This window comes from Anarrhichthys ocellatus, unplaced genomic scaffold, assembly GCF_004355925.1.
Source record: "Anarrhichthys ocellatus isolate YVR2014 unplaced genomic scaffold, GSC_Weel_1.0 scaffold27, whole genome shotgun sequence".
NCBI classification, from domain to species: domain Eukaryota; kingdom Metazoa; phylum Chordata; class Actinopteri; order Perciformes; family Anarhichadidae; genus Anarrhichthys; species Anarrhichthys ocellatus.
In genome coordinates, this window is record NW_022280057.1 from 616051 (window position 1) to 643836 (window position 27786).

Genomic DNA, 27786 nt, shown 5'->3' on the forward strand with positions numbered 1-27786 from the left:
GCTCATTCTCACATTGTGCTACAATGAAGCAGGGAACGCAATCATCATCTGAGGGTATACGCGGCCGCAACTATAATCATGAATGCAGCAGAAGAAAAGAATTGGTTGCAATTTACATTCAGTAATTCGGAATTAAATTGCGCAAAAGAAAATAGCCTGTCTTTGTTGAATAAACCACACCTGGAAGGCACCGCGTGAATGTCGTCTGATAGCCAATAGGCTTCTTTTTCTTGATTTATATAAAAGAAATGGTGTGATCATAACATGTTCATTTTAACATTTGCAGCATTTTAGGGTCCCACTCGATTCTTGATTCCTCTTTTTGCTGATTACCCCCATTGTCCAACTGAGAACTATATATATATATATATATATATATATATATATATATGAGTGTAATTTAACACAGAGATGTCTAAATAACTTAAAACCAACCCGATCGCTGCATCTGTCTCGTGTTTTTCACATGGTTGTACTCAAAAAGTGGCAAAAAAGGAAGCCAGAGAGTGTTGAGGTTGAACGTGGACCCTGACGACCTTCCTGTGTAGCCCTTTAGTCCAGTCTGCCAGTGCGCTGAGCCGACTGTGGGCTCGAGTATAAAAATCCGACCAATCCTGTGACTCCGCTGAGATTGGGACTTTTACTTCCCATGAGTAAACAAAAAGTGAGAGAGTGAGAGTGAGAGATGACGCGGCTAGAGATACATCCACTTCTTGGTCACTAGAGATGCCGCAAAATTATTTGCCACCACAAAAACCTGTCCATTGTCTCTCTGTCACCCACACAGAACAACCCTTTCTGATCTGACATCTGCGCTGAATAATTTGTGCTCTTGACTTTGCAGGTGGAGTCCAGCATCTCCATGAGCTGTGGGCTTCCTCCACATTTCTAGAGTGTCCCTTCGTGTACCTGTGCTGACTTATCTGCCTGTGTCGTCTCTCTTCCATGTCCCAGAGGCGTCACCGGCTACGTGCTCTTGATGCCCTGGAAGCCGCAGAAGTTCCAGCGTTTCTCCAGACTGGCTCCGACGCCGGTCAGCTCCTGTCTGAAGGTGCAGGGCAGCCGGGAAAGAAGAGCCTCCACATCACCGGTGTTAATCTGCGGAAACGCACACACGCACGCATCTGTCGCACAAAGCTACTTTCTCACACAAATGAACACAGACAATCTCACACATCATCTTACACCTCTGCTCTTCATTTTCATTATGCTTGCACTCAGTTCTCACACCTTCACTTAATTCAGATGAAAAGGGCAAGCATCAAGACAATATGAGCTACATGACAGGAACTACACCGGCTCACACCCCCCCCCCCTGCGTGGGCTGAGGAGAAGCAGCGAGGCCAAGGTGACAGTAGAGACAGAAATCCACTGCACGAGCTGCTGTAGGCAACCCACTGTGTCTTGCATTAATAACTAGGTTGTTGGAGCCCGGTGCTGATGTCAGGATACATTAAGGCCCATCACGGAGATAGGACTGGTGTATCATTACAGACAATGGAGCTGTGTGTGGAGCCGGCAGATAAGCAGAGAGGATTGGGTTTGTTGACGGGCAGTCCAGCCAGTGGTATTGACAAAACGCTGTGGGCTGCTTGATGTTCAGAGTCAGTGTGGAAACAACAGATACAACAGGCAAACAGCCACACACAGACTTTAACAAAATCTCAAACATGCAACACAAGCATGTACAATGCATGCCAAACATGTGCAAAAAGACACATAAACATCTACACATACATGTTTCAAGCATTAGTTAGACATTTTGAAAAATGCACTAATTTGTTCGATGAGAAGATTGAAATCACTCGTAAGATAACTTGTAAGATAGCTTGTAAGATAAATATGAAGCTTGAGCCAGGAGACGGTTAGCTTAGCTTAGCATAAAGACTGGAAACGGGGAAAAAACTATCAAAAGTAAAAACAACCTGATTATAAGCACATTTAAAGCTCACTAATTAACATCTTCATGCTACTTTGTTTAATCCGTGCAACAACTGAAGAGTAAAAACAATAAGTTGTAGCTTCATTTCCCAAATTGTTGAACTGTTGTTGACATGTTCTGCTCCTTGTATACTTGTCTAAGAATGAGTAGCAATGCTCCTAAATATATATTTAGGATCTAGAACCAAACATTTGTATATGTATGCTAATGTTTAATTTTCCTCTCTGGTTGAAGGTTTCAAGTGGGATCAGATCCCACAAAATGACACCAGCTGTCTTAAATATTACACTTTGTTGGATGAGTGCCTGGTGAGAAACCCAATACTTTTATTAATAAAATCAAAAGAAGACACTTTAACAGCGTTATATTAACTGGAGTTCTCATCCTGAAGGTGCCAGTCAGATGCAGTGAAATTGAGCAGCAGGAGGTAATCAGAGCACATTTAGAAATGAAGAACGGTCTTAGAGATTTGGTGACGACAAAGCCCAGCTGACTTATAAACCAGGAATCAGCTCAAATGTGTCGTCTTGTTCAGAGAAATCAGGCTGACTAACAGCCTAAACTGGCTGAGGCAGGCAGCAGCAGGTGGGACGCAGAACATGAATATATTCATCAATAAGTTGGGCGAGTGGGGATGTGTGATAAAATTAGAAAGTGATAACGGCAACATGACAGAAACAGAAAGGCTCTTACGGAGCAAAGAAAAACTTTAGCTACACATTGAGGTTCTAGTTTTAACGCGGTCTTAAAGGTCGAGAAAAATCAAGAATTTTAACCACAAGTAAGGTCAGCAGTTCTTCGATCCGCGTCAGAAGAAAACACCTAAACCTGCCTCCCTGATGCAAAAACAACTGTGGCTTTACTCAGCTGTTGGGATTTGGTGATGTTGTTGAATCAGGCAACTCACAGTGTGGCTGTGTAACTAACACAAAGGTACTATCTGCATCTGTTCATGTCACAAAAACATCTGTATTTGTTACCGTATTCGGATTACACCTGCAGTGATCTAGACAACTTCATTTTCTGAATTGAATTATTTTCTACTGCCACATACATGTATCTAACAGTTTAGCTGCCAACAAAATAACATAGTTTAACCATGTAACTAAATGAATTAAATAGTGAAATATGATTTTGATTTCACCATAAGAAAACTGGAAAACTATAATTACCGCCTCGCCATTGTGTGGCTCTGGCAACAAGTCAAGTTGCAGTTTACATTCATGTCTTTCCAAAACGTCATGACTTCATAATTTTATCCTAATAGACATTTGTGTGAAATTGTCGTAATTAGCACATGAATTCTTGAGTTATGGCCAAAAATAAATTTTGTAAAGTCACAGTAACTTTTGACCACCAAATTCTAATCAGTTCATTCTTGAGTCCAAGTGGATGTTTGTGCCAAATTTGAAGGAATTCCCTCAAGGCATTCCTGAGATACCACGTTCACAACAAAGGACCGTCAGGGTACGGACGGACAATCCGAAAACATTATGTACATTACAAAAACAAGAACACTATTTACAAAAACAGAGGTAAAATATAACACCTGTGGAGCATCAGTCAAGCTTTATTCTGCACTGCACAACTAATCTGGTGAAAAATGATGATATAGAAAGAGCCCCGAACGTCTCAACTTAAACACCTCCGTGTTTTTAGCCTATAACCTATTGGTTAGTAACAGGTGTATGAGCGTGAAGCAGTGCAGCTTTACATTTATGTGCCTGTTCACCAACCTTTGCTGAGATAAACAAAGGCTCAAAAAATCTAAGAGTAAGTGATGGCTCTCACCTGCACCTCAGGCTTGTTTGCATGCCAGGAGACTAAAATGGCACAGCAGGACCCTGGCATACAGCAGGCCCATATGTCAGCCCTGCAGGGAAATTTAACCTGTGTCACTATGTCTAGGATACTGTATGTGTGTGTGTGTGTGTGTGTTACCTTGTTGTCCAAACGCTGCAGGTAGGAACAGATGTACTCGATGCTGGCTCCAAATGGGTGAACGTGCAGGAAGGTTGAAATGATCCCTGAGGTAGAACAAATAGGTCAAGTAGAAATGTTAATTAAACTGTCACAATGCAAAGACACAGCTTGTCACAAAGCTCCAGCCTTTGAGTTTCTCACGCTCGTATAACATGACTTTAAACCACGAACCACGGCAGAACACTCAAGAAATCAGTTTGTATTATTCTGCCTCCTCTTGCTTGACTGGAAACAAGCGAGGATGCATCGAGTGGCTTATGCTAGACTCCTAACACTGTCAAGAGGTTCTTTTATATTGTGGCTCCAGATTAGAGGGAGTGTTTGATGATGGCTTTAATGCCGTTGTCTTTCATCTGCTTCTATGAAACCAGCTGAGATTTGGGTGGTGGTGGTTCTCAGATGAGTTGACCTAAATGTGTTCGTATGCATGAACTCAACAGGAAAAACATGCAAACTAGGAGAGCTAGTTCAGTCTTTCTATGCAGAACAACAAGAGGAACTTGAGGGATTGTTCCTGATTTATTACAACTTGTGTCTTGATTTTGTTTTTTCTTGACTTGTGCTAAGATTGTACGTAACTGATGAGATCTGGGAACAATTTATGAACATGTCTCTCTGTTAGTCAATAAGCAAATAAAGAAAATTAAACCAAAAAAACAAATTAACACACAGATTGTATGTACTGCTGAATGCTAAAAGATAGTGATGATGGAGTGGTTATCTTTGTGTTGATGACCTACTTCAATCAAAAATCCCATTATGTTGTTGGGGTTGTGACAGGGATTGATAAGGAAACATCCCAGCACAGACATCACCAAGTTCAATGCAATTACTGCAGAAATAGCCTAGAATATCTCATGAAGTTAAATAAAATGAATTTATATTTTAAAAGTCTAATCATATTGTTTCCTCATGGCCTGATGTCTTTTAGCAATGTTGCCACACATCAGATATTAAGGTGCAGGGTCAAAGCTACCATTAAGGACATCGTGGATGTCGAACATCCTCGCTCCTAAAGGCCTCTTTAACAGCTTCAGATCTGATTCTGGCTACAGCCAAAGAGCCACCGTCTGAAGAACTGAGAGATCTGATGAAGACATAGATGCTGAGAAATATACCGGGGAGGTGAACCTGTAGTGCCTTAAAAACCAATAGCAGGATTTTGAAGTGAATTATCTGTTGAATGGGAAGCCAATGAAGTGATTGAAGTATTGGAGTAATGTCATGATGTTCTTGTACCGGTAATAACTCTGGTGGCTGATCTGTACGAGTTGAATTAGCTCTATTGAATTGATACTCCAGTGAAAAGGGCATTGTAGTAATCTAATCTGTTGAGAATGAAAGCATGAAACAGTTTCTCTGAATCAATCTGAGATATGTATCTTTTCACTTTTGATATATTTCTCAGGTGGTAGAATGATTTTGTAATATTTGACATGTGATTTTCAAAGTTAAGGTCAGCGTCCAGGATGACACCCAGGTTTCAGACCTGCCAACTGGCTTTTAGGTTACTCAACTCAACTTTATTTATAAAGCACCTTTCAATCAAACATGCAGCCCAAAGTGATTTACAGAGCAAGATTAAAACAGCATAGATAAGAATAAAAAATATTAAATAAATAAACAATAAACAACAATAAAATAGAACAATAAATGTTCAAATAAATAAAAGCCACTAAAATAGGCTGAAGAGACAAAAATATTATGGAAACCATCGATTAAGACTTAAAAAACAACACTAAAAGGCTTACGGGATAAAAGGTAAGAAGTAATTTTCTATTGCTGCTTTTTGGACAAACAAGAAGAAGAATTTCAGTTGTATTTGTGTTTAGCTGTGAGAAGAGTTTTTGCCGCCCAACAACCTACTGTATGTCTGTAATGTCTCAATGAGAGAAAGAAAGATATAGAGCGGTGTATCATCTGCTTATGAATAATAGGATATGTGATGATTCTTTATGATATTTGTTAGTAGGATCATGTACAGATTAAAAAGTAGTGGACCAAGGACTGACCCTTGTGGGTCTGAACCCTACTGATTTAAAATTGTGGATGGAAACAAAGAATCTCTGTATTTGAGCTCTTGTCAATGAGGTCATTGTGTGCTGGCAGTTACACATGACATTTTTTATTACATATTGTTTAAAAGGTAAAGATAGTATAAATCCAATGTTGTGTTAAAAATACTAAGACTTTGTCCTGAAAGAAAACTGCAATCTCATTAATTTTCTTTGCGAAGATAATGGAAGTGATCTTATGGGTTAATCAGTTTATCAAATTAAGGAGAAGAAAAGAATGAATTTATTGATTATTGGCAAAAAATTAAGAACCAAGTTGTAATAAAACAGAATTATACTTTCACAGTGCATAGCATATGATTTGAAATGTGTTTTCAGAAGCACAATAAGTGGTCTTGGAAAGGCCTTTGCAGCTGAACAATACAAACAACATCTTGTATACTTTTTTTATTTTTCTCAAGAGTACACAACTGTGTTCATCTGCATTCACTGTGTGGACGGAGTGAAAAGGCAAAGAGATTCAAAGCTTTGTTTCCTGATGAAACGTTTTCCTTCAGGAGCTGAGTGTACCTTTTTCTTCCTGCGGTACTCACTTTAACTCAGCATCAAACAAGACGTCAAGAGGAGTGATTCGGACATAAGAAGGTGCCAGCATCTTTAATATTACCCACTTCTGCCTCAGCACACAGCCTGAGTGGACATTAACAGGGGACAAGCATCATTGACTACCTAACTAACTGCTATGAGACAGCAGATGCAGATATTGATTGCACTGGAGGAACAGTAGAACAGGACACAAATGGACAGATACAGATAGGTCTAAAGGTGAAAATCTATGGCACAATTTGCATTTCTTTTTTACTCCCTGACAAGCAAATTTTATCTTTCATGCTTTGAGCCAACGGATGTCCTTGACAATTAATGTGTGAAAATGCAGCGTGCCCGAAAACAAGCAGCAAAATAGGACGAGGCTTTGTTTACTTCTATAAATAATGTAGTTTATAACACACTGGGGAGATAGATGTCGGCCATATTTCCCATTATCATAAAGTTATATTGTGTTATGTAATCCAATGATTAAAGTGGGCTCTTTCTCTCTTCGTATCTTCCTCCTCTCTCGCTCTAATGGCTTTGTAATTATGCATAGTTATTACGTCAAAGCAACTGAAGCAAATCAGAGAAATCCAGCTGCTGTAGAGGTGTCATTAATGGTGCATGTTGACGTTATGTTACACAAAGGGTTGACAATAAGAAAAAGTGAACAACAAGCAATGTTGTATATGTACTGTAGTACGTACTCCCTTTGTGAAACTAATTATGTTATATTGCTGTTTGGGCCATAATTGTTTGCATTGTGGAATGGATTTCTTTAAATTGGAAGGTATCCCTGTTATCTGGTACAAATCCTGTTATTGCTTTGGTGGCACGATGGCCTAATGAAAATTGTGCTTAGCTCAATATCGAACCCTAATTCAAATAACATGTAAAACAACAATAATAATATAATTGCGCCATCATCACCATGTAGAGCAGGTCTTGCCGGTCAGTTTTAAGGAGCTGCAGACTTATGTACTGTTTACCACATCCTCAGTCAGTATGTACTGCACAATGCCTACTAAATTAACGATCAATTAGGCCATTACCAGCAGACTGTTTACACTGATGTAAACTCAACACGTCTTCTCTGAATCACATGACTGTATCTATCAAGACTTTACTGGCCCGAGACACCATTGAACGAAAATTGTTTCTCACAAATGTAAATCAACATAACCTCTTCTGCTCAATTTAATATTTTCCGGTTTTATTTGAAGGCAAACTAAAATTATTAAATATTTCAGTGTTTTCGACAGTTTATTATTTATATGAGCTTTTTTCTCTTATCTCGATTGTTATTTATTTAAACCGTCTGCCTCGTAGCCGCCGTGGCAGTAGCAGAATGCTAACATTTGCTAATCAATGTACAGCTGGGGCTGATGTGAATCTAGTTTTGCAGGTACTTTTTTTCCAAAGAAACAAAGTGGATTTTTGACCTGATGATGGCGCGAGAGAAAAATTCATGGAATCACCAAAGTCATTAGGATTATCTCTCTGGGTACCATGGAGATCCAAACTTCATGGCAATCCATCTGATAGTTGAGATATTTTAAACTTCACCAAAGCAGTGGGCCGACTGACTGTCATAGCCCCAGAGCCAAGCCGTGGCTATAACTGCCAAAAGTGCTGATTGCACTGTGAATAAATGACTGTTAAATAGCTGCCACAGTTATGAGTCTCAACCTGAGTGAACAAAAGATGAAAACTGTCTGTCAGGATGTTTATAACTGTACTCCTAATCCTAATTATAATATAAGTACCTCATCTGTAGACTTTCGTCCCAACCATGACACTCAGGGCATGCAGCTTTCATGTAATTCAGTTTTTATGTAATGTGTGATTCATTGTTAAGCCATATTGTGGAGGTGTGGTCAGAAAGACAATTTCAACCTTGAAAAAATATATTGTTATTTTGTAAATGCAGTGATGCCATGGAGGCAGCATACCGACTAGCAGTGCATCCCTCTCTGTGTGTACAGGACCGGGACGATTCTTCTCTGGAAGACTTTCTTTGTCCTGACTGCAGGACACCACTGATGATGCCGTTACATCCTGCAGAAAAACAAAGATCACAAAACAATGTTGAAAGAACCACATCGTACCTGAATTAAACACTGATGCAACAGAAACATCTAAACAGGGCTCTGGGTAGATAACAGTCTCACATTTGAGGGTGTTTCAGTAAGCATGCAAAGAGTTTTGCACTATAAGCGAATGCAAACAAATTGAAAATAAACCCAAAATAATCACCATAAAAATAAGGACAAGACAGCAAGACGAAGGAGCTAAAGAATGAAGCCAGCAGCTAAAGTTCTGATGAAGGTTAAAAACAAAACAAGACAGAGGAAGCGCTAACGATGCTAATGATCAAGCTGTTGTGAACCTGTGACAGCCTGATACACAGAAGTGAGGATAGAGGAGGAAATGTGGATGTGTGCGTGTCGCAGAAAAAAACATTCATGTCTTAATGAGTGAAGTTGTTAAAACGAGAATCGTGGCTTCCTCTCCAAAGTCTAGTCTAATCAGCACGCAGTGGCCTTGTTGTCAAGTTCTGGTTTAATGTGAGAGTGTGTGCAGGTATGTACTTGCACTGTGTGCTGGTCCTTCATTTTCTAACACAGTTGTGTCCGGGTGATTTAGTCAGTGACAAGTACAGGCCCTGTGAAGGTTGGCTTGTAATCATATTTCATGTCAGTGGAGGGGTTTGTAGCTAAGTGGATAGCAGGGCCGTCTTTCAATCAGAGGGTCGGCGGCTCGAACCCCGGCTCCGCTAGTCGCATGCCGATGTGTCCTTGAGCAAGACACTTAACCCAAAAATTGCTCCCGTAGCTGTGCCTACGGTGTAGAAATGTGATAGACTCTGAATTGTAAGTCGCTTTGGATAAAAGCGTCCGCTAAATGACTGTAATGTAATGGGTTACAGGAGGGGATGAGAGGAGGTGAAATAAGTAAAAATAAAGTAGTGAGAGTTCCCCCCCCCACACACACACACACACACACACACACACACTTACACTGTCTTGATTAGCAGTCTGTTCGCTCGCTCTGTCATCTTGCTTTAACGTCTCCGGCTAGAGTCAATTAGAAAAATGAGAGGAAACGCCAATGAGAAACAAATCACCCACTAATGCAATCAGACACACCAAAACTGTCTCTCCATCCCTCTCTGACTCTCACAGACACACTCACAGCAGCACCACAGCCTAGTCTCAGAGGGGCTTTTTCTGTTCAAGTTTCTGAGGCTGAGTCAGATAAAGAAGAGTCAGATAAAGAAAAGTCAAATTGTGTAAATAAAACATACTCAGTGCTTTGCGGTGCTGTGTGAAAAGATTTATTTAATCACAGTTGCATCAACACATAATGTGTGCACTTAAAAAATACCTTCTAAGTGCATTTGAATGGAAACACGCTGTTTAGGATGACACACTGTCACTGACATACTGTTGAAAATGACTAAAGTAGCTTCTCTTGGCTGAAGGCGGCAATGACATGACAACAGTGCTGACAGGTGCATGATGAAAGATTACATCTTGAGAGTAGATGAGTGGAGGAGACAAGGTGACAGATATGGTAACGGCATTATTAAGCAGATACACAGTATTAGGAAATAATACAGCGCTGACAGCTGCGATGCAGCGTGAATGCACACGGTGAATGAATACGTAATCTACCATCCGATGTAAACACTGCACTGAACTGTCACATTGTGTGAGAGCAGCTGATGCCCCGTACAATGTGCTGGCATAATGTATGTCTCAGTGTATGTATGTTAATGTATTTCTCCACCTATAGTGTATGCCAAGAGGAAACTGTTAGTTTCTTTGCCCTTGTTGAATAAAACGAGAGGTTTCGGTAAATAAATCTGTATTCTAATATTTACGCCGCTCCAGTCGTCTTTATTTTCCAACATGGACTGATATTGATGATAGGGTGTATATTGCTGCATTACATAATGAGACAGGTAAAGTCACTGTGACCTGATCTAATGTAGATCCAGTACTACTTAGTGACAGCAGGAATCAGTGACTCAGTGAAGGTAATTTGCCATCCTGTCTCCTGAAAATTACGTTCCCACACAACAAAACTGCATTCGAGGGAAACCTATTTTGTTGTGGATTACATTTGCTTTCGCTATATCACAAATACGTTTCAAAGGAATCAGTGGAAGTCTGCACAGGGATAAGGTTGGTGTGGTGGATGGGTCACAAAACACAGAGCTACAGAGGACTGACGTTCCTGTCCTGTGTGAACAAAATACTTTTTGTTGCCTGAACATTATGTTGTATTTTAATGCGTTTCAATTTCGGAATTTTAAACAAACCCATGAAGTTTTTTACTAAATCTAACAAAGTAGTTTTGTAGCATTTCATTTATTTAGTTTAAGTGTTTTCAAACTGTTTAAAACTGTGACCGTTCGGTCCAGAAGATCATATGTTTCCCTCCAAACGTAATTGAGAGTTCCGTTTGGTTGTATAGGAATGTGATGTTGTAGGAGACAGGGTTGGCAAACTGATGAGATACATTCACGATAAGGAGAACATTTTTGATAAGGATCGCTTATATGTGATTATTAAAGCATTGTGACCCAGATATGTACAGAGCAGGACTTATTAAAACCCACATTAACCGTTTTTTGGTCACTAGGGGGCAGCAGAAGCAAGGTGTGTACACAGAATTGACATATTATTACCTTTAAGTTGATGGACTTAAAATTGTATATGTAATATATCCGCTCTTCTTGTAGCTCTGTTTTTGGTCTCTACCAACTCCTGAGGGAAATAGCTGGCTTTTTCTAACTGTTAAACTGTGTTTGGTATTCAGCAGGTATTCAGCAGATTTTTCTCTTAAAATAGTTGCCTGTCGCAGCCAAAAACAACACTTAAAGATCGGTGAGGGTAAAGTTGTGCGCCAGACAGCGAAACAATGAGCTGAAACTTTTTACAAAGCTCCATAAAACATGGATGGAGAACTGCAGATTCAGCTACGAGTGACCCCTTTAACATTGTCACATTGTCATCATAAAAATATAAACTATAGCCTCTTTATTTTTGTCAGTGCACTCAAACTACAAACTACACCGCAGACATATCTTTGACAATTGTGTATTAAAATTTCTTGTCACTTATCGGCCCTGCCGATGACTACCAACTTTAACCACACTGCCTGTTGGTTGGAAGTGGATACTTCTTCCAAGACATCCTCCTTGTAAGGGCGGAAACACTTTTACCTTTTCAGTGGCAAGTAGAGGGACAGTAGGAGTGTTTGCTGTAGCCTTACTCACTGGGATTGTGCTATGTGTATAGGGCTGATCCCAGTGTGGTGGTTGTGGTGGAAGTTGAGGCAGTCCTGCATTTGGAAGAGTGGGGATGTTCTACATGTGTAGTCAAGGTTACTTGCTGGGAAACAAGAGGTAGGGGAGAGTGATGAAACTGCCACTTGTCAAGCTCCAGATGAAGCACTACATTCGTGTTCCTCTTCTCTCTGCTGACCGACGCTCCTCATGTTGCTACTTGTGAGTCTCTCACTGACAAAGGGCTCTTGGAAAGTTAAAATGCTGCTGTTTTATAATTGCCAGTTACAGTAAATTATCTATAGCTTAAGCAAAGATGTTGCTGTGACTTTGTTGCCAGCTACATGCAACTTTTATAACCTGCCTTCCTTGCTTCTGACTACCTGGCGAACTGACTTTTTTGTCCATTTTTGGTACAGCTACAGGCAGCGCTCACAAAAGGTCAGTCACACGTGAGTGCAGAGTTGAATGAATATGAACTTTTGGTGCGGTGTTTAGCACCCAGCGAGCCAGGGCAGGGCAGGATAGTATGAAAAAAAACATCACAACATGGTGATGCACGCGAACACTCAAAAAAAGTCCAGAAGGAGGAGTTTTGCTCCAGAGACATAAAGAGCTTGTACGTATTTGTCATGCGATTGTACAGAAATAGTCAAACATTAGATCCTGCCATCTCCTTAACGCCACCTGAGGACAACGTGCTCCTCACTGGGGTCCAGATGATAAAGTATCTCTGCTGCTATACAGCTCTGCTTATATACAGAGGGAATTTCTATGCAGGATGGGGAGAGATGCATATGGAAGGAGTGAAAATAAATCCTCACCAGCAGAACTAGTGGAACAGCTAGAGAAGCTAAAGCAAAAATATATTGTACCTGCAGAGAGAACATCATCATTTCCTGTAAAACTGTAGTCTATTACCCATCAGGAGTCAGACTTGCACGATAACTGACATACACAGACATGCAACTAACACTTAAGTTGAAGGATCCATAATTTCAGAACAATTTCCTCATCATTTCCTGGAAATAACTATTGACCTGTTTTAAAAGCCATGCCAAAAGAGGAGGTCCTTTGATTTCCTTGGCAACCGTTCATCCAAACAACTTCACACTAAGCGGATGTATTGCTGAGGACCCAGTGCGAGCTCTTGAGATCTACGGGACATATTCATCAGCCAAGAAACTGCTCCTCTCGAGGAGCCACATGCATAGATCGCTCTCAGTGAGAAGAGGGCACAAAGAAAAGAGAAAAGCTAATTCACAAAGTTTAAATATCCGCAGTTGAGCGACCTTCCAATCTGCTCAAAGCAAACTAACTACAGCAGCTCTGTAAATCAAAAATATGACACAAGGGCAGACAGCAAACCACCAGAGTCATCAGGCACCACTTGACAGTACCATTTTAGTATTATAATTATCCAATTACATAGCTGACTGAACTCGAGGCTCGATCTCATATCCGCTCTTCTCTCTGCTCCCATGCTGAGCCAAAACAGGCCAGCAAGAGGTAACAGAGCACAGCTGCAATCCAATACAATCTTTGTTGTATGTCAATAAGTGACCTGCAAAAAAACGGCATCTTTGTAGATTGGGAGTAGAGACGCAGTGAATATTTCACTTTACGGTTCAGGACAGTTTTGTCTCTTCACAGCTTTTGTTTCCAGGACAGTTGTAACACGCAAACTGCCTTTGAGCTGCTCTGTACTATCACAGTCTTCTCCTGTCAGCGTATGAGCAGCCTCATGAGAGTTGTTCATCGCTCAAGGGCACCTTGATGGTAAACACAGGAGACGACACTCTTTTTACTTCACATTCAAGTTTCTAATCTCAGTTACCTTGTGGCATGTTTTTTTTTTTCCTACTTTTTGATGTTACATCATCATTCAGCGTTACAAGTATGAAATGGAGGACACGACAGCGATGGCACGATCGTAACCGGGGTCATTTTTCCAAGATATGCAAACATTTTCCGCTTCAGAACTACATATTGTAAAATAAATCTCGTTTGGGTGTAAAAGTTCATTGAAGGATTTTATGTGGCCTCAAAAGCCTTCTCCCACACAGGGAACGGCTACAGGCTGTATCTTGATCCGAGTCCGAAATTGGGAGTGAAATCTTAAAAGTGCAAAATATATCCAGTTGAAGTTTCTCACAGGAAACACTAAGACTTCTTCAATTATGTGTGATTCCCTTTTAATATTTAACTAAAGTTCATTTATAATACTTTTCACAACATCAAACCCCATTTTTGATAGTATTAATAGCATTATTTTCAGCAATAGCTATCCAACGTATTAACATTCTGTAATTACCTCTCCGTTAAGTAGTTTTCATTGTTAATGGTGGGTTTAAAATACGCACATATAATTCACAAGAAATAAGGCAGCATGTAATCCAGCATTTATAATTGTATCTAAATTATCTCACGTAGTGCGTTTGCATGCACTGCAGTAATCAGGTTAATTGGAGAACAGGTTACTTCATGCAATTTTAACAGGATTCTGATTTCAGTCACTTTATCTGTTCCTTTATTTTGAAGCCTGCATCTTAAATGATGGGTTAAATCATAGTGACATGGTCTTTTAGGTACTTCAGATTATCTGCCATTTTTAATTTGTAAAGTCATGGTTAATATCGAAGATCTATTTGTTGGTTATCAATTGCTTTTTGGGGGACCTTCCATCTTTCATCTGCTGTGCTGGGTTGATTCAGCGACAAATCATTAAACACCACTTTAAATGCACCAAAATCTTCACTTAAATGAATATTTCTTTCCAATATGCAACATTCGTCATGCACTGAAAGTCGTTATGAAGTAATTTCTTTCTAACTAGACCACAAATGAGGCCCGTTTCTTTTAAAAGATTCATTATTACCATTTACACAAACACATGAACACACATTTTTCCCTTGACTTAGCCTGTGCTTGTTTTCTTCTAACCTGTAGTGTGTGTGTAGTCTGCAGGTTGTGCAGTCCTGATGTGAGGTCATGGATTTGGTTCTTCAGCTGCTGTTTGTCTTCTATATTCTTCTCAAGCTCTGCCTCTCGCTCCTTCAACTCGTCCCTCATTCTCAGAAGTTGCTAGAGGAGGAGGAGGAGGAGGAGAAGAAGTTTAGCCATGTTTCACCAGCTGACCGTTGACAGAAGGAGAACAAGTTTGTCTGATGCAGGGTCCCAATCTTAACTCCGGAGAATCAAAAGGTAAAATTCCTTTCGGGAGATATTTAAAATAAGGAATCCCTCATCAGCTCCTCCTTTTAAAGTGATGCTGAATTATTCATCAGTTACACTGGTGCTGTGCAGTGTGTGTCAAGTGAGGTGAACACTGAGCACTGGTCTGAAGTCGGGGAGCGATTCAGACGGACCTGCTCTTATTGAGCCTATCTGCATATCTGAGACCTCGTTCATACCAAGTATTTAAAAAATGTTTTTCTGAATATGTTGTCTGGATAATGAATGATCCAATTACATCGTAATCGTTTTACATTACACACTATGATGGTTTGTGTTCCATCTGCATCTTTTTTTGGTATACACTTTGCAGTACAGGAAAGTAGACAGGTGGCTGACAAATAGCACAAATCTAGTACTCATATCTAGCACTATGATATGTGTACATTATAATATATATATATATATATATATACACACAAGTTTAAAAGTGCTTTATATGTATTAAAAATAATCAAAGTCGAACAAAGTTTCAAGTTCATGTGAACATTTGCATCAATTGCATTGACATCTGGTTGCCTCTGATTTGCTGAGGTCAGTTCATCGCAAACAAACTTCTTATTGAATTGTGTGTTTGTATCTAACATCATTTCCAAGATGCAGATAAGACAAGGAGCGAATTTTAAAAGTGCAAATTAAAGTGTGGTGTAAACACGGTGGAAAGATGTTACTACTTAACACATTATTAAATGTACGCCCATACATAAGCAGAATACAATTTAGAGGCTTGACTTAAAACGCTGTCTGGGTGCATAATGTGTGATAATTTACACTTGGTGTTACAATAGATGACAAACAACAGACTTTGGTTGCACTGTGCAGCATTGGAAAAACAACAGTCAACCTTTCATTAATAATCTTAATGTTAGGAAGGAAATGAAGGAAATATATATATATTTTGTCATGTATGAAAAAAGGCTTTAGCAGACAATTGAAATGTCTTTTAGGATTCAAAGTGAACATCAACTCTCTCCTACGGGATACACGTATCTGCTGGTAATACTTACTAAGTGTTCAAATTATCTACCGATGTTTTCATACACGTGCTGGAGGCACATTACATAAAGGTGATTACAATGCACTTTGTCAAATGAGATGGAAGTGTAGAAAAGCTCCTCTGCCTTGTAAACAATATTTTTTATAGCTTAAGGAAGAGTAACTGCAAGCTGAGGCTATTTGACAACACAGCAGGTGATCAGATAAGTGGATTGCCGCCTGAGGAAGTGTTTTCTTTTTTCAAGTGGATAACTAAATGTTCCTGAGGGTAATATTCTATCAAGATAGCCTGAAGCTGTGGTTCTCAATGCTGTTCCCCGAGACACAAATACGTAATGCTTTTTTTTAGTGTTAGCCATTTAAATCATATAATTTCTGTCTAAATGCCAAACTCTATTATGCACATCACATCCCGACCCCTCCACAAACACATGCCTGCAGCTTCCAAACACAATTGTCCCCAAATTGAACTACAGTGAAGACAATAAAAAAGGGCAGTAGACTTTGTCTCACCACACTGCGTTGTAAAGATAAACAAACAGCAATTAACGGTACAAATAAGCAACAATATAGATCTAATCTCAAAATTAAAGGATGATTATTACTAGGAAGTAAGTTTATTTTCATTATCAATAAATCTGATGATCATTTTCTCGATTAATATACGAATATATATTTCATGTACGTTCATACTTTATGACAAAGGGGAAAAAAACTGTTTGCAAGCTCACAAATGTATCAGTTGATATAAAATCCTCACATTGGAGGAAGTGAACAGCAACCATCAACGCCACATTCTGAGGACAGAGCAACCAGAGCCTACATGACATGTTTGGGACAACATGGGTTTGAACTCATTTTAAATCCTGAACCTCCTGGAAATATAATTACGACATGACCAGCCTTAAAGCTCCTACACAGTCATTTCCCACCTACACAGGTGTACTTAATCTACCTGATCACAGTTCAGCTCCTCAGGACTGCATGGGTGTGTGCAGGCTGTCGTCTCACTCTCGTTTGCTGCATTTGTGAGGGCGGGACAATTAACGCCTTAATCATTCTAATTGGTACATGGCGTTTAGGGACCTCACACATATTTCCCCTCAGCCGGACATCGACCTGAGCAGAGGTGTAATCAGACAGAATCTGTGAAAAAAACACCTGTGTGGGTGCACAGGGCCTTTGAATACACCTGGAAGTAGCCAAGTCAGGTGTGTAGCATAACTAGCGTAACTGTTCTGGTAGGTTTGCCCTTCCCTTCACAGACCCCGCTGTGAGCTGGCTGGAGGTCTCTCAAGAGACCGGTCTGCAGATTGCACGTGGTTAATCTGAGGATCAAGCAGGCTGGGTCTATATTAGATGGTCTATAGCCCACTGTATGTGCGTAATAGTACCGCCACGTTGCACATTTGGTATAAAAAGGTGATAGGTTAATGGCCGCTGCTTTAATACTAGTTTTACAGTGCAATGACAAATGCGACAGCGTTGCTAAACACAGATTCCTCTGAAAGCCTTTGCCTCGGCTTGTTTCTGTGCCGTCACGTAATATTGCAATGTTATCGCCGCCTGAAGATGACCTGCTATATCTCTGAGCACAGTCTGATTTGATTGTTGAATCAGTGATTACTATCAGGTGTGATAAGCCGGAGCCGATGTGAGTTACTCTAAAAAAAAAAAAAGAAAGTCCTTCAGATGAATTTGCAATATCAGGAACAAAACAGGAATGCCAAGATTAAAGCTGCTTTAACAGCAATAAATATTTAACTCTCGCTGATTGCAGCCACACAGAAAGTGGATGAGGTTTGTTTTCGTGTCCAGTCGAGGTACCTCCTTGGTATGGGGCTTTTGTTTTGCTTCTTCTTTTCCTGATTAGTAAATCATTTTGAAGTATGACTGAGCCAGGATATTTCACCTGTGTTCAATGCAAAGCGGCTTGTTTCAAGAGTGCTTTGGAATCAAGCGACTGTCGAGTGATCTCTTATTATTCTGATAGCAAGAAAATGCTCCAAACAGAAAATGCTACACAGCTGCTCTTTTTGGAGAAGTGCAATACATATACTCCTTCAGGTGGATATTGTTTTCCAGCGGATAGGTTATGAATGTATTGATGACATTTATTCTATTTGGTTTCATGTTACCCAATAATATACAGCTCATTTTAAACTTATTGCACATGTCATAACGACTGCCTGGTGGAATATCGAATCACAGAAAACATCTACTGAGATGAAGAAATGTCTTCCTTTCTAATCCAGTCCATCTTTGGATGAATGTAGTTTGAATATTTTAGAGTGGGATTTGCATGATTTGAGTGTCTTTTGCATTCATTATTTTGCTTTCTTATTTTGCTCCCTGATGTTTGAGGCATCTTTAATATGTTTCTATGGGACACCTTACCTTCTGCATGCCCTGCAGAGCCTGCTGCAGGAAGCTGAGCTGCTGAGAGTGCGTGTTGTCCTCCTCACTGCCGATTGGTTGGTTCTTGCCTTGTTCCTGTTTGAGCAGCTCCACCTCGTTCCTGTAGGCGTCCAGCTGGCAGCGCAGCGAGTCGTTCTCCTCCTTTAAGGCTTCGGCTTGGGAAACACCTAGAGATTCATACGGTACACGAACACACACAATGACACATTATTAGACGGCCTAGCAAAGGATGTAATCGGTCTAGTTTCTGTCTAAATGTTATTGTTCTCTCCCCGTAGGTCTCCAAGTCAGGCTTCAACAAGTACAAAGTAACTGATCCTTGAAATTACAAGCTCTTGTTGTATATTCATGAATGCTTGTAAAATCACTGGGAAAAAACCCCATACCGACCAATTTATTCATTTACAAATAGTCCAGCGTTTATGGCCAAATTGAAGCATCTGTCAGCATTACATAATAGTACAAACATATCCATGACTTTATACTGTAAATAACATTATCATATGTCTTTATTCTTTTTCCTCATACAAAAGCATTAAAATGCCATGAATTGTTTTCAAAACACTACCTCGAAATGAATTCTGTTTACTCTTAATAAAAGGGTGGAGAAACTCCCCAGAGACTTTTAGACAAAGAATCATTATCCCCCTTTTCCATTTGTGAACCACATGTAGAGTATGAGAGTGTTTAAGAAATTATGTTCCCATGCCGGCACTAAAGTACAATCCCTTTTGAAAAATGGAAAAAAGCACCTTTTATCTTTAAACGGGCTGTTGACTTCAATGGGATTCTCCTTTTTCTCCTGTTAGCTTTCCTGAAGAAATTCAATTCACGCTGACCTCAGTGTGACTAAAGGCAGACAAAAGCAGATCTAGCAGACTGACCATCGTTCATCTGTGTGCCGGGTTGATACACCACCTTAACCCTATTAGATATTAGGGCCGGGTTACACTCGCAACGTTGATAGTGTTTCTACCTGAATCAAACGGCGTCGAAGGCGGGGTGGAAAGCCATCCGTCAAAAAGAGACGGGGGAGATGTGATATTGTTCAAACATGAGGACAATGGAGGCTTGATTTTCTGACAAGAAGTTCTAATGGAGTATACTGGTTCCTTAAAGCATTTTTCCTGGAGCTACAGTTAACATTAACACTATTACATCACAGAGTCTGAGCTCTCCATCTGCTGCTTGAATCAAATCAACTAGTACCTATTGAAAACACAGTCTTTCCCACAATCTATTTCTCCATATTGGGCAGCTGGAGAGCTTGATGTGTCCCTGATGTCCACCTGTAGCACACATACACATATTTCAAGCTTCATCCGGGCTTTAACCTTTTTGTGTGTTATTCACGTTGACGCCAGTGGAAGCATCAGTAACGTTTTTACCATGCTTTCTTATTTATTAAGGTTTTCGTTGTTTGTCTTGCACTCTTTGCCTTCTTACTTTTATTTTCCTGTTTTCACAGAACTTTTAAATCAGCGGACCACTTGTGGGTTTGCCGGGGTTTGAATAAATGCATATTTCATGAACTTCAGTTTGTTTTACTTTGAAGGTCAATTTCCAATAGAACAAAAGTGACATCGGTGAGTAGTGTGAATAAGGCTCATTCTTTCCACCACTGCAATAAACTAATACTGTGAGCCTAATGTTGCAATGACTGCCAGTCAAATCAAAAAGACACCCAATCATTAGTTGACTAATATTTCTCACAGAATGGTTCTGAATTGATGACATAGATTAGACGGTAACATTATCCTGAATTGTGTTAAATTTCACCTCTATGATTAACATGTGAATCACATTAACATATCACAGTGTCTGATGCTCTCATAATGTTATGTGTATATATGTCTTTCTGTGTCGAGAAATATCATTTTTATCCTTCTCAAGCTATGTGTGGAAACGTGATTAAATTACAAATGAATGATATTACAAAGATAGATATGGAGACCCCCGCCTGTGTGCAAACGTGTGTTTTCTCCCTGCAGTGTTCAGTGAGGCATGGATGATGGGCTGAGGACAGTATTGATCATCGTCTTATTAACTTGCTGCCCAAGGAAAGCCAGCATCTTGGCAAGGCTTTGTACAATCTCTCCTGTGTTTGCTCTGAATGTTATCAACACTAACAAACAAATAAATGCACCTGTAGGCATGCATGCACACACATACGCACCACGCTGGGAGAATAATGACAGTTTATTCTCTCATTAACCTGTGTGTTGTGACAGAAAACCCTTAGCCATAACTCTAGTTGTGAGATGTCTTTTTCAGCTTCTTTGTGCTTATGTGTCTGTATGCACGTTGTGTTCTGTAGACCCAGCGACATCATTTATCAAATTCCAACAAAGTATGCCTCCAATATGACACAGTTTCATTAGAGGAAGCTTCAGCAATGCTAGTCTTATTCCTTGTTTAATTTCACAGGTTTTTTTGTTGGTCGCATATCAGATTTATCATTGCAGAGAGTCACTGCAGTAATAATAACAGAGCAACTCCCAATATGAAGCCTAAAGGGCACGACTTTCCCTCAGAAAAAAGAGATTTCAAAAGATTAGCTCTATTTCCTGTTCTGCACCGCTTTTTATCTGTTATTGTGTTGCCTGTTTCTAATATCAGATTACAAGAAGTTAGCTTCAGAGGTAATGCAGGCCCTGATTTGATATCACTGTGTTTGTGTGTGTGTGATTTAGGATTCAATGATTTGTTTCTATGATTTCCAGGGGCTCCTTCGTGAACATTTGTAATGCAATTTGTTCTGCAACCAATTTGATTGACCCCACTTTGTCTACAATTACTATACTAATATATTTTACAGAATTAATTTCATGAACACATGCAAGAGACCAATACTGTGCTCCACAGAGGAGAATCACATGATGGTGTGGGCCTGCACCTCCTAAGGCTGATTCTAAAACTGATTCTAATCTGAAATTAGACAAATTGTCTCATGAATGAGATTTTGAAGGGTTTTAATTTTGAAATGCTACATCAGAATGTCCTGGTTCTCTCTGAGTGACACCTTTAGCTGGTCTGCTATTCACCTGTAGTGAAATGATTTTGTAACTATGCACCATTTCCTCTAAAATCGAATCTGAAATTAGACAAATTGTCTCATGAATGTGATTTGAAGTTGGCTCATGAATGAGATTTTGAAGGGCTTTAATTTTGAAATGCTACATCAGAATGTCCTGGTTCTGTCTGAGTGACACCTTGAGGTGGTCTGCTTGTACACTGTCAGCCCAAATATTTGTACCTAAGTCTTCAGAGTCTTTGCTGTTGGAAGCGGAGGAATCCTCCATGTCATCGTCCGACATCTCCATCTCCTCCTCTCCCCTGATGCCCATCAGCTGCTCGTTGTGCATGTTTCTAATCTTCTGCAAAACACAAAAACAGGAGCAACTAAATATCTGCATTGTGGATTTACTGCAAACCATTGCCACACACACACACACACACACGCACGTAGCCTTTGAATAAAGACACACACCTGGACTGCATGGTGTGAATGACAACATGCTACACTCATACAGGCTTATGCTGCATTAGTCAGAGGTGGGAAGTGGCAACAGGGTAACGCGTCACCCCCTGAAACTCATATTTGAGCCACCAAGGAGGGACAAACATGATCGCCTGCAGTGTTTATTAGGTTGATCAAGATTAAATCAAGTACTTTGACTCTTGACAAAGTTAGTCTGGTACATTTTGACCTGCAGAAAGAGAGAGATCATATTGTCCTCTTACCTTCCTATTATTGGGTGGTAAACACACACACACCAGGCAGTGTACACAGACACACACACACACACACACACATACAGGAAGAGCGTGCATCTGTTCTATTATCCCGTTAGAGGACACAAAGCCTTATTTCCCTGGTTAATGCAGTGTGAAAATTTAGGTCAGATAAAAGGCAATGGGATTAAAACAGAATATCGAGCATGTTAAAGAACTAAAGATCAAAGAGCACTGTAATCCTTCATGAATCTGACATCTTGCTGTTAACACCCAAATGCCTTACTAGAATGCTCCAAAGCAGCCGTGAATAAAACATCACAAAAAAACCAACAACCGTGTGTAATGTCTGTTTGTTACATACAACTCCTGAAGACAAAACATTACAATTCCAGTAAACTCAAAAAAAACACAACATGCAACAACTGCAATGGTGGTTGGATGTGTTTTCCTCAACCATCTCTTCAATTTGTCCACTTCAGTTTCCTGTGCCATGTCAACGTGGAGGGAAAACTGCTAACAGGCTTCACCTTAGTGAGAGCAAGCAGGTATGTGACATTTTGTCCGTGCAGATCATTTCCTCCCCAGCAGAAGCCTCTACACTAATGTGATACTATGACTGATTCTCCGTGGTTTCAATACACCAAACTCACAAATGTTGTTTTCAAAATAACATCATCCCTTTTTGACAAATTGAAAAATAACCTACAAAGTGTGTCTCACATTTAAAACTGTTCAAATATTTCAGAATAGAAGAATGTAACAAAAGCTTCACAGAGAGATGACAGTTGGGTTAAAGTAGCTCATTTGTTAAGGTCAGGGAACTTGTTGTTATGGTTACAATGATAACCAATTGAATGCACTGTGTTCATGGTTAAAAGAAGTCAACTTTCAGTGTCTGTAAGAACCAAAGAGACAAACAGCGGCCTGCAGAATCAAAGTCTGACATGTCACTTAGGATTTTGAACAAATTAAAGTTTTTTACATGAGGATGGTAGTGTAGTTAAAAAATAAAAGGGTTAACCGGAGTTAATACAATTCATCCTCTGGGGACCACGAATGTCTGCACTAAGTTTGATTGAAATTGATCAAATAGTTGTCAAAACCAAAGCTGTGGATCGACTGTCAGACTGACATTGCTGCTATTGTGGCTCTAGGAACGGAAATGTCAGTAAAAAATGTCAAACTCCTGATTTCCAATACTCCTCAAGCTATGATATTTCATCATTACCGTTTCGCTAATGTTAATCTTTGGAAAGTATCATTGAGCTTCATACAAGGGTCTTACAAACGCTTATTTTTCACCCCCCCCCCTTCATGTAAGAAAGCATAGATGTTTGATACGGAGAATAAAAACTGTTCTCTCTGTAGAAGTTGTTAATTCAAGTAAAAAAGCAAACATAAAAGGATGGACAGCTTTACAAAAATAGAGAATGGGAAGAAACGAAGAGAGATATGTTAGTTAGTGACTAATGGGATTTTGATTTGCTTCATTTAAGCAACTAAGAAAAAAATCAACTATAAATTGTACCACCCATGATGTTGAAACAGAGTTACAGCTGTATTCTCTGCAGTCTGCCTGGTGTACAGATGGTGAGGCACTTTGTCTTATTACAGATACAGTGATGGAAACAACACCCAACCTGACAGAGGCACCGAGAATAATTCAGGAGCTGATTTTTACTTATGTTGAACACAAGAGGCTCTTCAACATCAGCAGCGACAAACCACGGGAACTGAACAAACACTCACCTGGTGCGCTAAAACCTCGGATGCAAAGCCAACAACAATGTGTAGAGGCATGGTGCCCCGCCTAACAGCAAATCAATATTTGTGGGTTAAAGTGTAAAGTGTGATTAATGTATCAACACTAATGTGGACAGCTCCCAGCAGCGGCTCCGAATGCTTGTTAATGTCACAATCTATTTCTGGAAACGTATCAGCATTTACATATATCTGCAGGGGATGGAGGAGAAAGAACACGATTCTTTTTTGATACTGTACATGAATATTCACAAAGAATAAGGTCTCATTGACATTCAGCAGAGAGAATGTTTCAGCAACATGCTGTGACAACGCTTGATGTGCGATGACGTCTGTGGATATATCACATTATACGCAGTGCTTCTGTGAGTGCATGAAACCCTGCGTGTGTGTGTGTGTGTGTGTGTAAAATATCTGGCTGTAGATTAAACTTCAAACTCAAACACTTTCTACACTCAGGCATTAGGAGAGTTTCAGCGGATCAACATTTCACCAATCGTGCCTACACCTAATGCTGCACTCTCTATCAAAAACAACACAAAATCCATTAACACACAAATCTTCCCCATAATTAACGTGGCATTTGTCTGATGGTAAATAATAATGAAAAACAGCAAAGCCCTGTCAGTTTCTGAAAAGAGGATGAGATGGATAACCTCAATTTATGGCCCAAGCACACAACTAAGCAGTTATTTTCCTGTCTTTCTATATATGACAGCAGGCGGCAAATGGTGACACAGTTTAGAGCAGCAGAGAGAAATAAAAACAAACTCTCAGTCACCGGCTCATTAAAGCCTTCAAAGACCAAAACCTCATCCAGAAGCCTCACACCATTAACTTGTATTAACATGCAAACTATTATCTGGGTAATGACATCTGATCATGAGGCCTTTTCATTTACACCTTTTATTTATAAACATTCTTGTTATCTTGATTCTGCCTGAAAATGTGATGTGATAATTGTGATAATTTACAACTTGTATTAACAACTTGTTCCCTATAAACATGAGATATCAAAATTCGGATCGTACGTTAATACTAAGCGTAAATGGGGTTACTATAATCAATGCCGCAGACAGGGGAACAACTAAAAAGGATTTGGTTTCAACTTTGGATAGAGACAACTATATTTTTTCAATGTTGAGTGTTTAAAAACTCTGCTTTTTCTTTGACTTAACTGCAAAAGGTTCAAGCTGTATTTGTTTGATCTGCTATATAGCTCCTTACTAAAACTACAAACAGCTGCATATATACTTGTAGATGCAGCAATACAAAAACACCAACCTCAACCTGCGTGCGCCACATGTCCAGGTTCTTCCGCTGAGCTTTGGAGAAATGGTCCCATGCCTTTTGTTTGGAAGCAGCGTTGAATACAGACACGATCTCTTCAACTGAGGAAGACATGTGTAGATGTAGGGAAGAGTGAGAGAAAGAGAGGGAAGGAATGAAACAATCAAGTCAGCTGGGGAAAAAAGAGATGTGGATCTACAGTATGCACTGTTTATGTTTCAGACCTGTGTCATATATTGAGACATGTTTTATTGACGTAATTACACATATATAAACACATAGCATTACAGGGGGTCCCAGTGAAACAAATGTTGGTGCATGTTATTTGACACCATTATAAAAAGACCACATGTCGTGAACTCCTTCCTTCTCAAAATATTTCTATGTATATCTCCAAATATAATTTCCTGTCTTGATCAGTTTGTGTGTTTTCTTTTGATCATATTATTACAGAAAAGTTCTCACATTGAAAAGTCTCCTTGACAAGTGCGAAGGATCAAAAACTCTTGACTGTGAAGAAACTGTGAAGAAACCGTGTGCGGGATTCTTTGGTTCTTTAAAATTAAAGTTGAATGATATTATATAATTTATAGAGGGGTGAGTTTGTTATTAATGCAACAGAGAAGAGAAGCAAACATGTTTCACTGCGTTGTGGTTCTATGCTTCGTATCATCTACTGACATAAAGATGAACAATTCTCCTCAGATATTAGTCTTTGCACACCAATGATTAAAACTCTATCCAACAGAGTTCTACACAGCACTTACTATTTAAAAATGGTGCAATCACTGGAGAGAAATGGTGGTTTTCGTGTGAAATTCGTTCTAATAGGACCCACGAGAGATCCCTAGCTGCTTGGGGAAAAATGCTAAGAGCTAAAACTGGCTACTGTCCTTGAAATCAAACTGTTTTATTGGAAGAGAATGTTTCAGATAGTAAACCATACTCTTTGATGAACTACTTTTAATGCTAAGTGTAGCATTATCAAATCATTTTCACATTGATTTCTTCATATTGTGTGTACTGTAACTTAATGAGACCATCAATGAAAACATTAGCAACATCTTCTGGCCCCAAAACTGAATTCTATATCTTGTAGCAGTCTAAATCAGCAATTCTATGGTGTGAAGAGAGACTCAAATTGGAAATAGGAGGTTGATCCTCAAGTGCAAATTGCATGAAAGCTTGCTTGAGTTTTTGGCACTAGCAGATGGTAGGTTGACTCAAAGGCAAATTTAAAAAAACAACAACAAAACTCTTGTATGTTTATTGTCTTCCCTAAGGCAAAGAAAGAAACTTTTAACCAAAGAAGCAACATCCTATGTGTGACAGAGATGTTGTGATAGGGTTTATAGGAAATCTGGTTCTAGTCTTGAGAGTCTTTCGAGAAATAGGACATAATGTTGAAAATGTTTACCAGCCAAACATGAAAATATATTGCAGTTGGGAGCCATGGACTCACAGTCATCACACAGGGGCAAATGTGCATTTGATTAGTACGGTTTTTCATACAATCAGGCAATAAACAGCCCACATCGATAGTTGTTTGCTCAGAGGAGAAAATGCAGCTCAGCTCAGACAGACGAATCGTAAGACATGAGTTTAGACATTTAGGACAAACATATATTTGACGTAGACCTAGTTAAGGCTTTGAAGGTTTTTTTTTTTTCATTTTAGATGCCTGGTTATCTAACAACTTGCATGGTGGCAATGTGGTCGACCAAATTAAGATAAAGACCTACATATATACAGTCATTTCCTTTCTTATCATTTCAGTTAGTTTAGTAGCAAAACTGTTTTCACCATAAAAGTCATTTTAAACTGAACTGACTTTTGTGATTTCTGTAAAGGCCAGTAAGCATTTATAAGATGCCAAGATAAACTATTTTTTATGTTTTTTTTGCTGAATAGCTGCTTTCCTTCCTTCTCTGCAGAGGCCATTGTGGTACTTTGGAGGCTATCGTGTTAGACTACAGCGAGAGACAGTGAACTCAGCATTTCATCTGAATAGATTCCCTCCATCACTCAACGCAATTACAATATTTAAAAAAAGAGCTTGCTGTAGAACTCCATGCATCGAGCCACCATCACATACTGTATCCTGACTATTATTGATATGTTCAGGGTTAGAACTGCATCAGCTCTGGGCTACATTATGGTGTATTGATATTTCCCTCCAAGGCGCCCACGTTTATGTTATGGCTGTATGGAGAGGCTCTTATATTGGACACTACATTTACACTTCAGAAAAAATGTGTGCATATAAGTGTGTGTGTGTGTGTGTATTACAGTGGGTGTTGATATTAATAATACATTTATTCCTTGATTACTTGGTTACAGTTTCATTGGTCAATGGGGAATGGTGGACCAGAGCGATCTACTGCAATCACTGGCAGTATAGGTTCTGTTTATTCACATGTATTTTACGATTTAAAATGTAAAAATGTGTTTCAATATGAGCACATGATGTGTACGTCTGGGCTTCAGCTATATTGTAGATCTATGCAAGTAAGTATGTATCT

General features: G+C 39.5%; 1 protein-coding gene across 6 annotated transcripts in view; it reads right to left on the reverse strand.

Moving 5' to 3' along the window:
• Positions 1-368: 368 nt before the first annotated feature.
• The window catches only part of LOC116391853 (ecto-NOX disulfide-thiol exchanger 2-like), a 153337-nt gene continuing 125919 nt past the window's right edge, over positions 369-27786 (reverse strand). For 3 of the 6 annotated variants that reach the window (XM_031862821.1, XM_031862815.1, XM_031862817.1), the window contains 7 exons: positions 25259-25365; positions 21732-21852; positions 18455-18642; positions 14771-14911; positions 9552-9608; positions 8484-8589; positions 1049-3969 (listed from right to left, as the gene is read on the reverse strand). In XM_031862821.1, coding sequence (XP_031718681.1) covers positions 3710-3969; positions 8484-8589; positions 9552-9608; positions 14771-14911; positions 18455-18642; positions 21732-21852; positions 25259-25365 — 980 coding nt within the window. In that variant the 3' untranslated portion in view covers positions 1049-3709. Of the gene's footprint in view, positions 3970-8483; positions 8590-9551; positions 9609-14770; positions 14912-18454; positions 18643-21731; positions 21853-25258; positions 25366-27786 lie in introns of all 6 variants that reach the window. The other 3 variants (XM_031862818.1, XM_031862820.1, XM_031862819.1) reach the window with 3 other exon arrangements.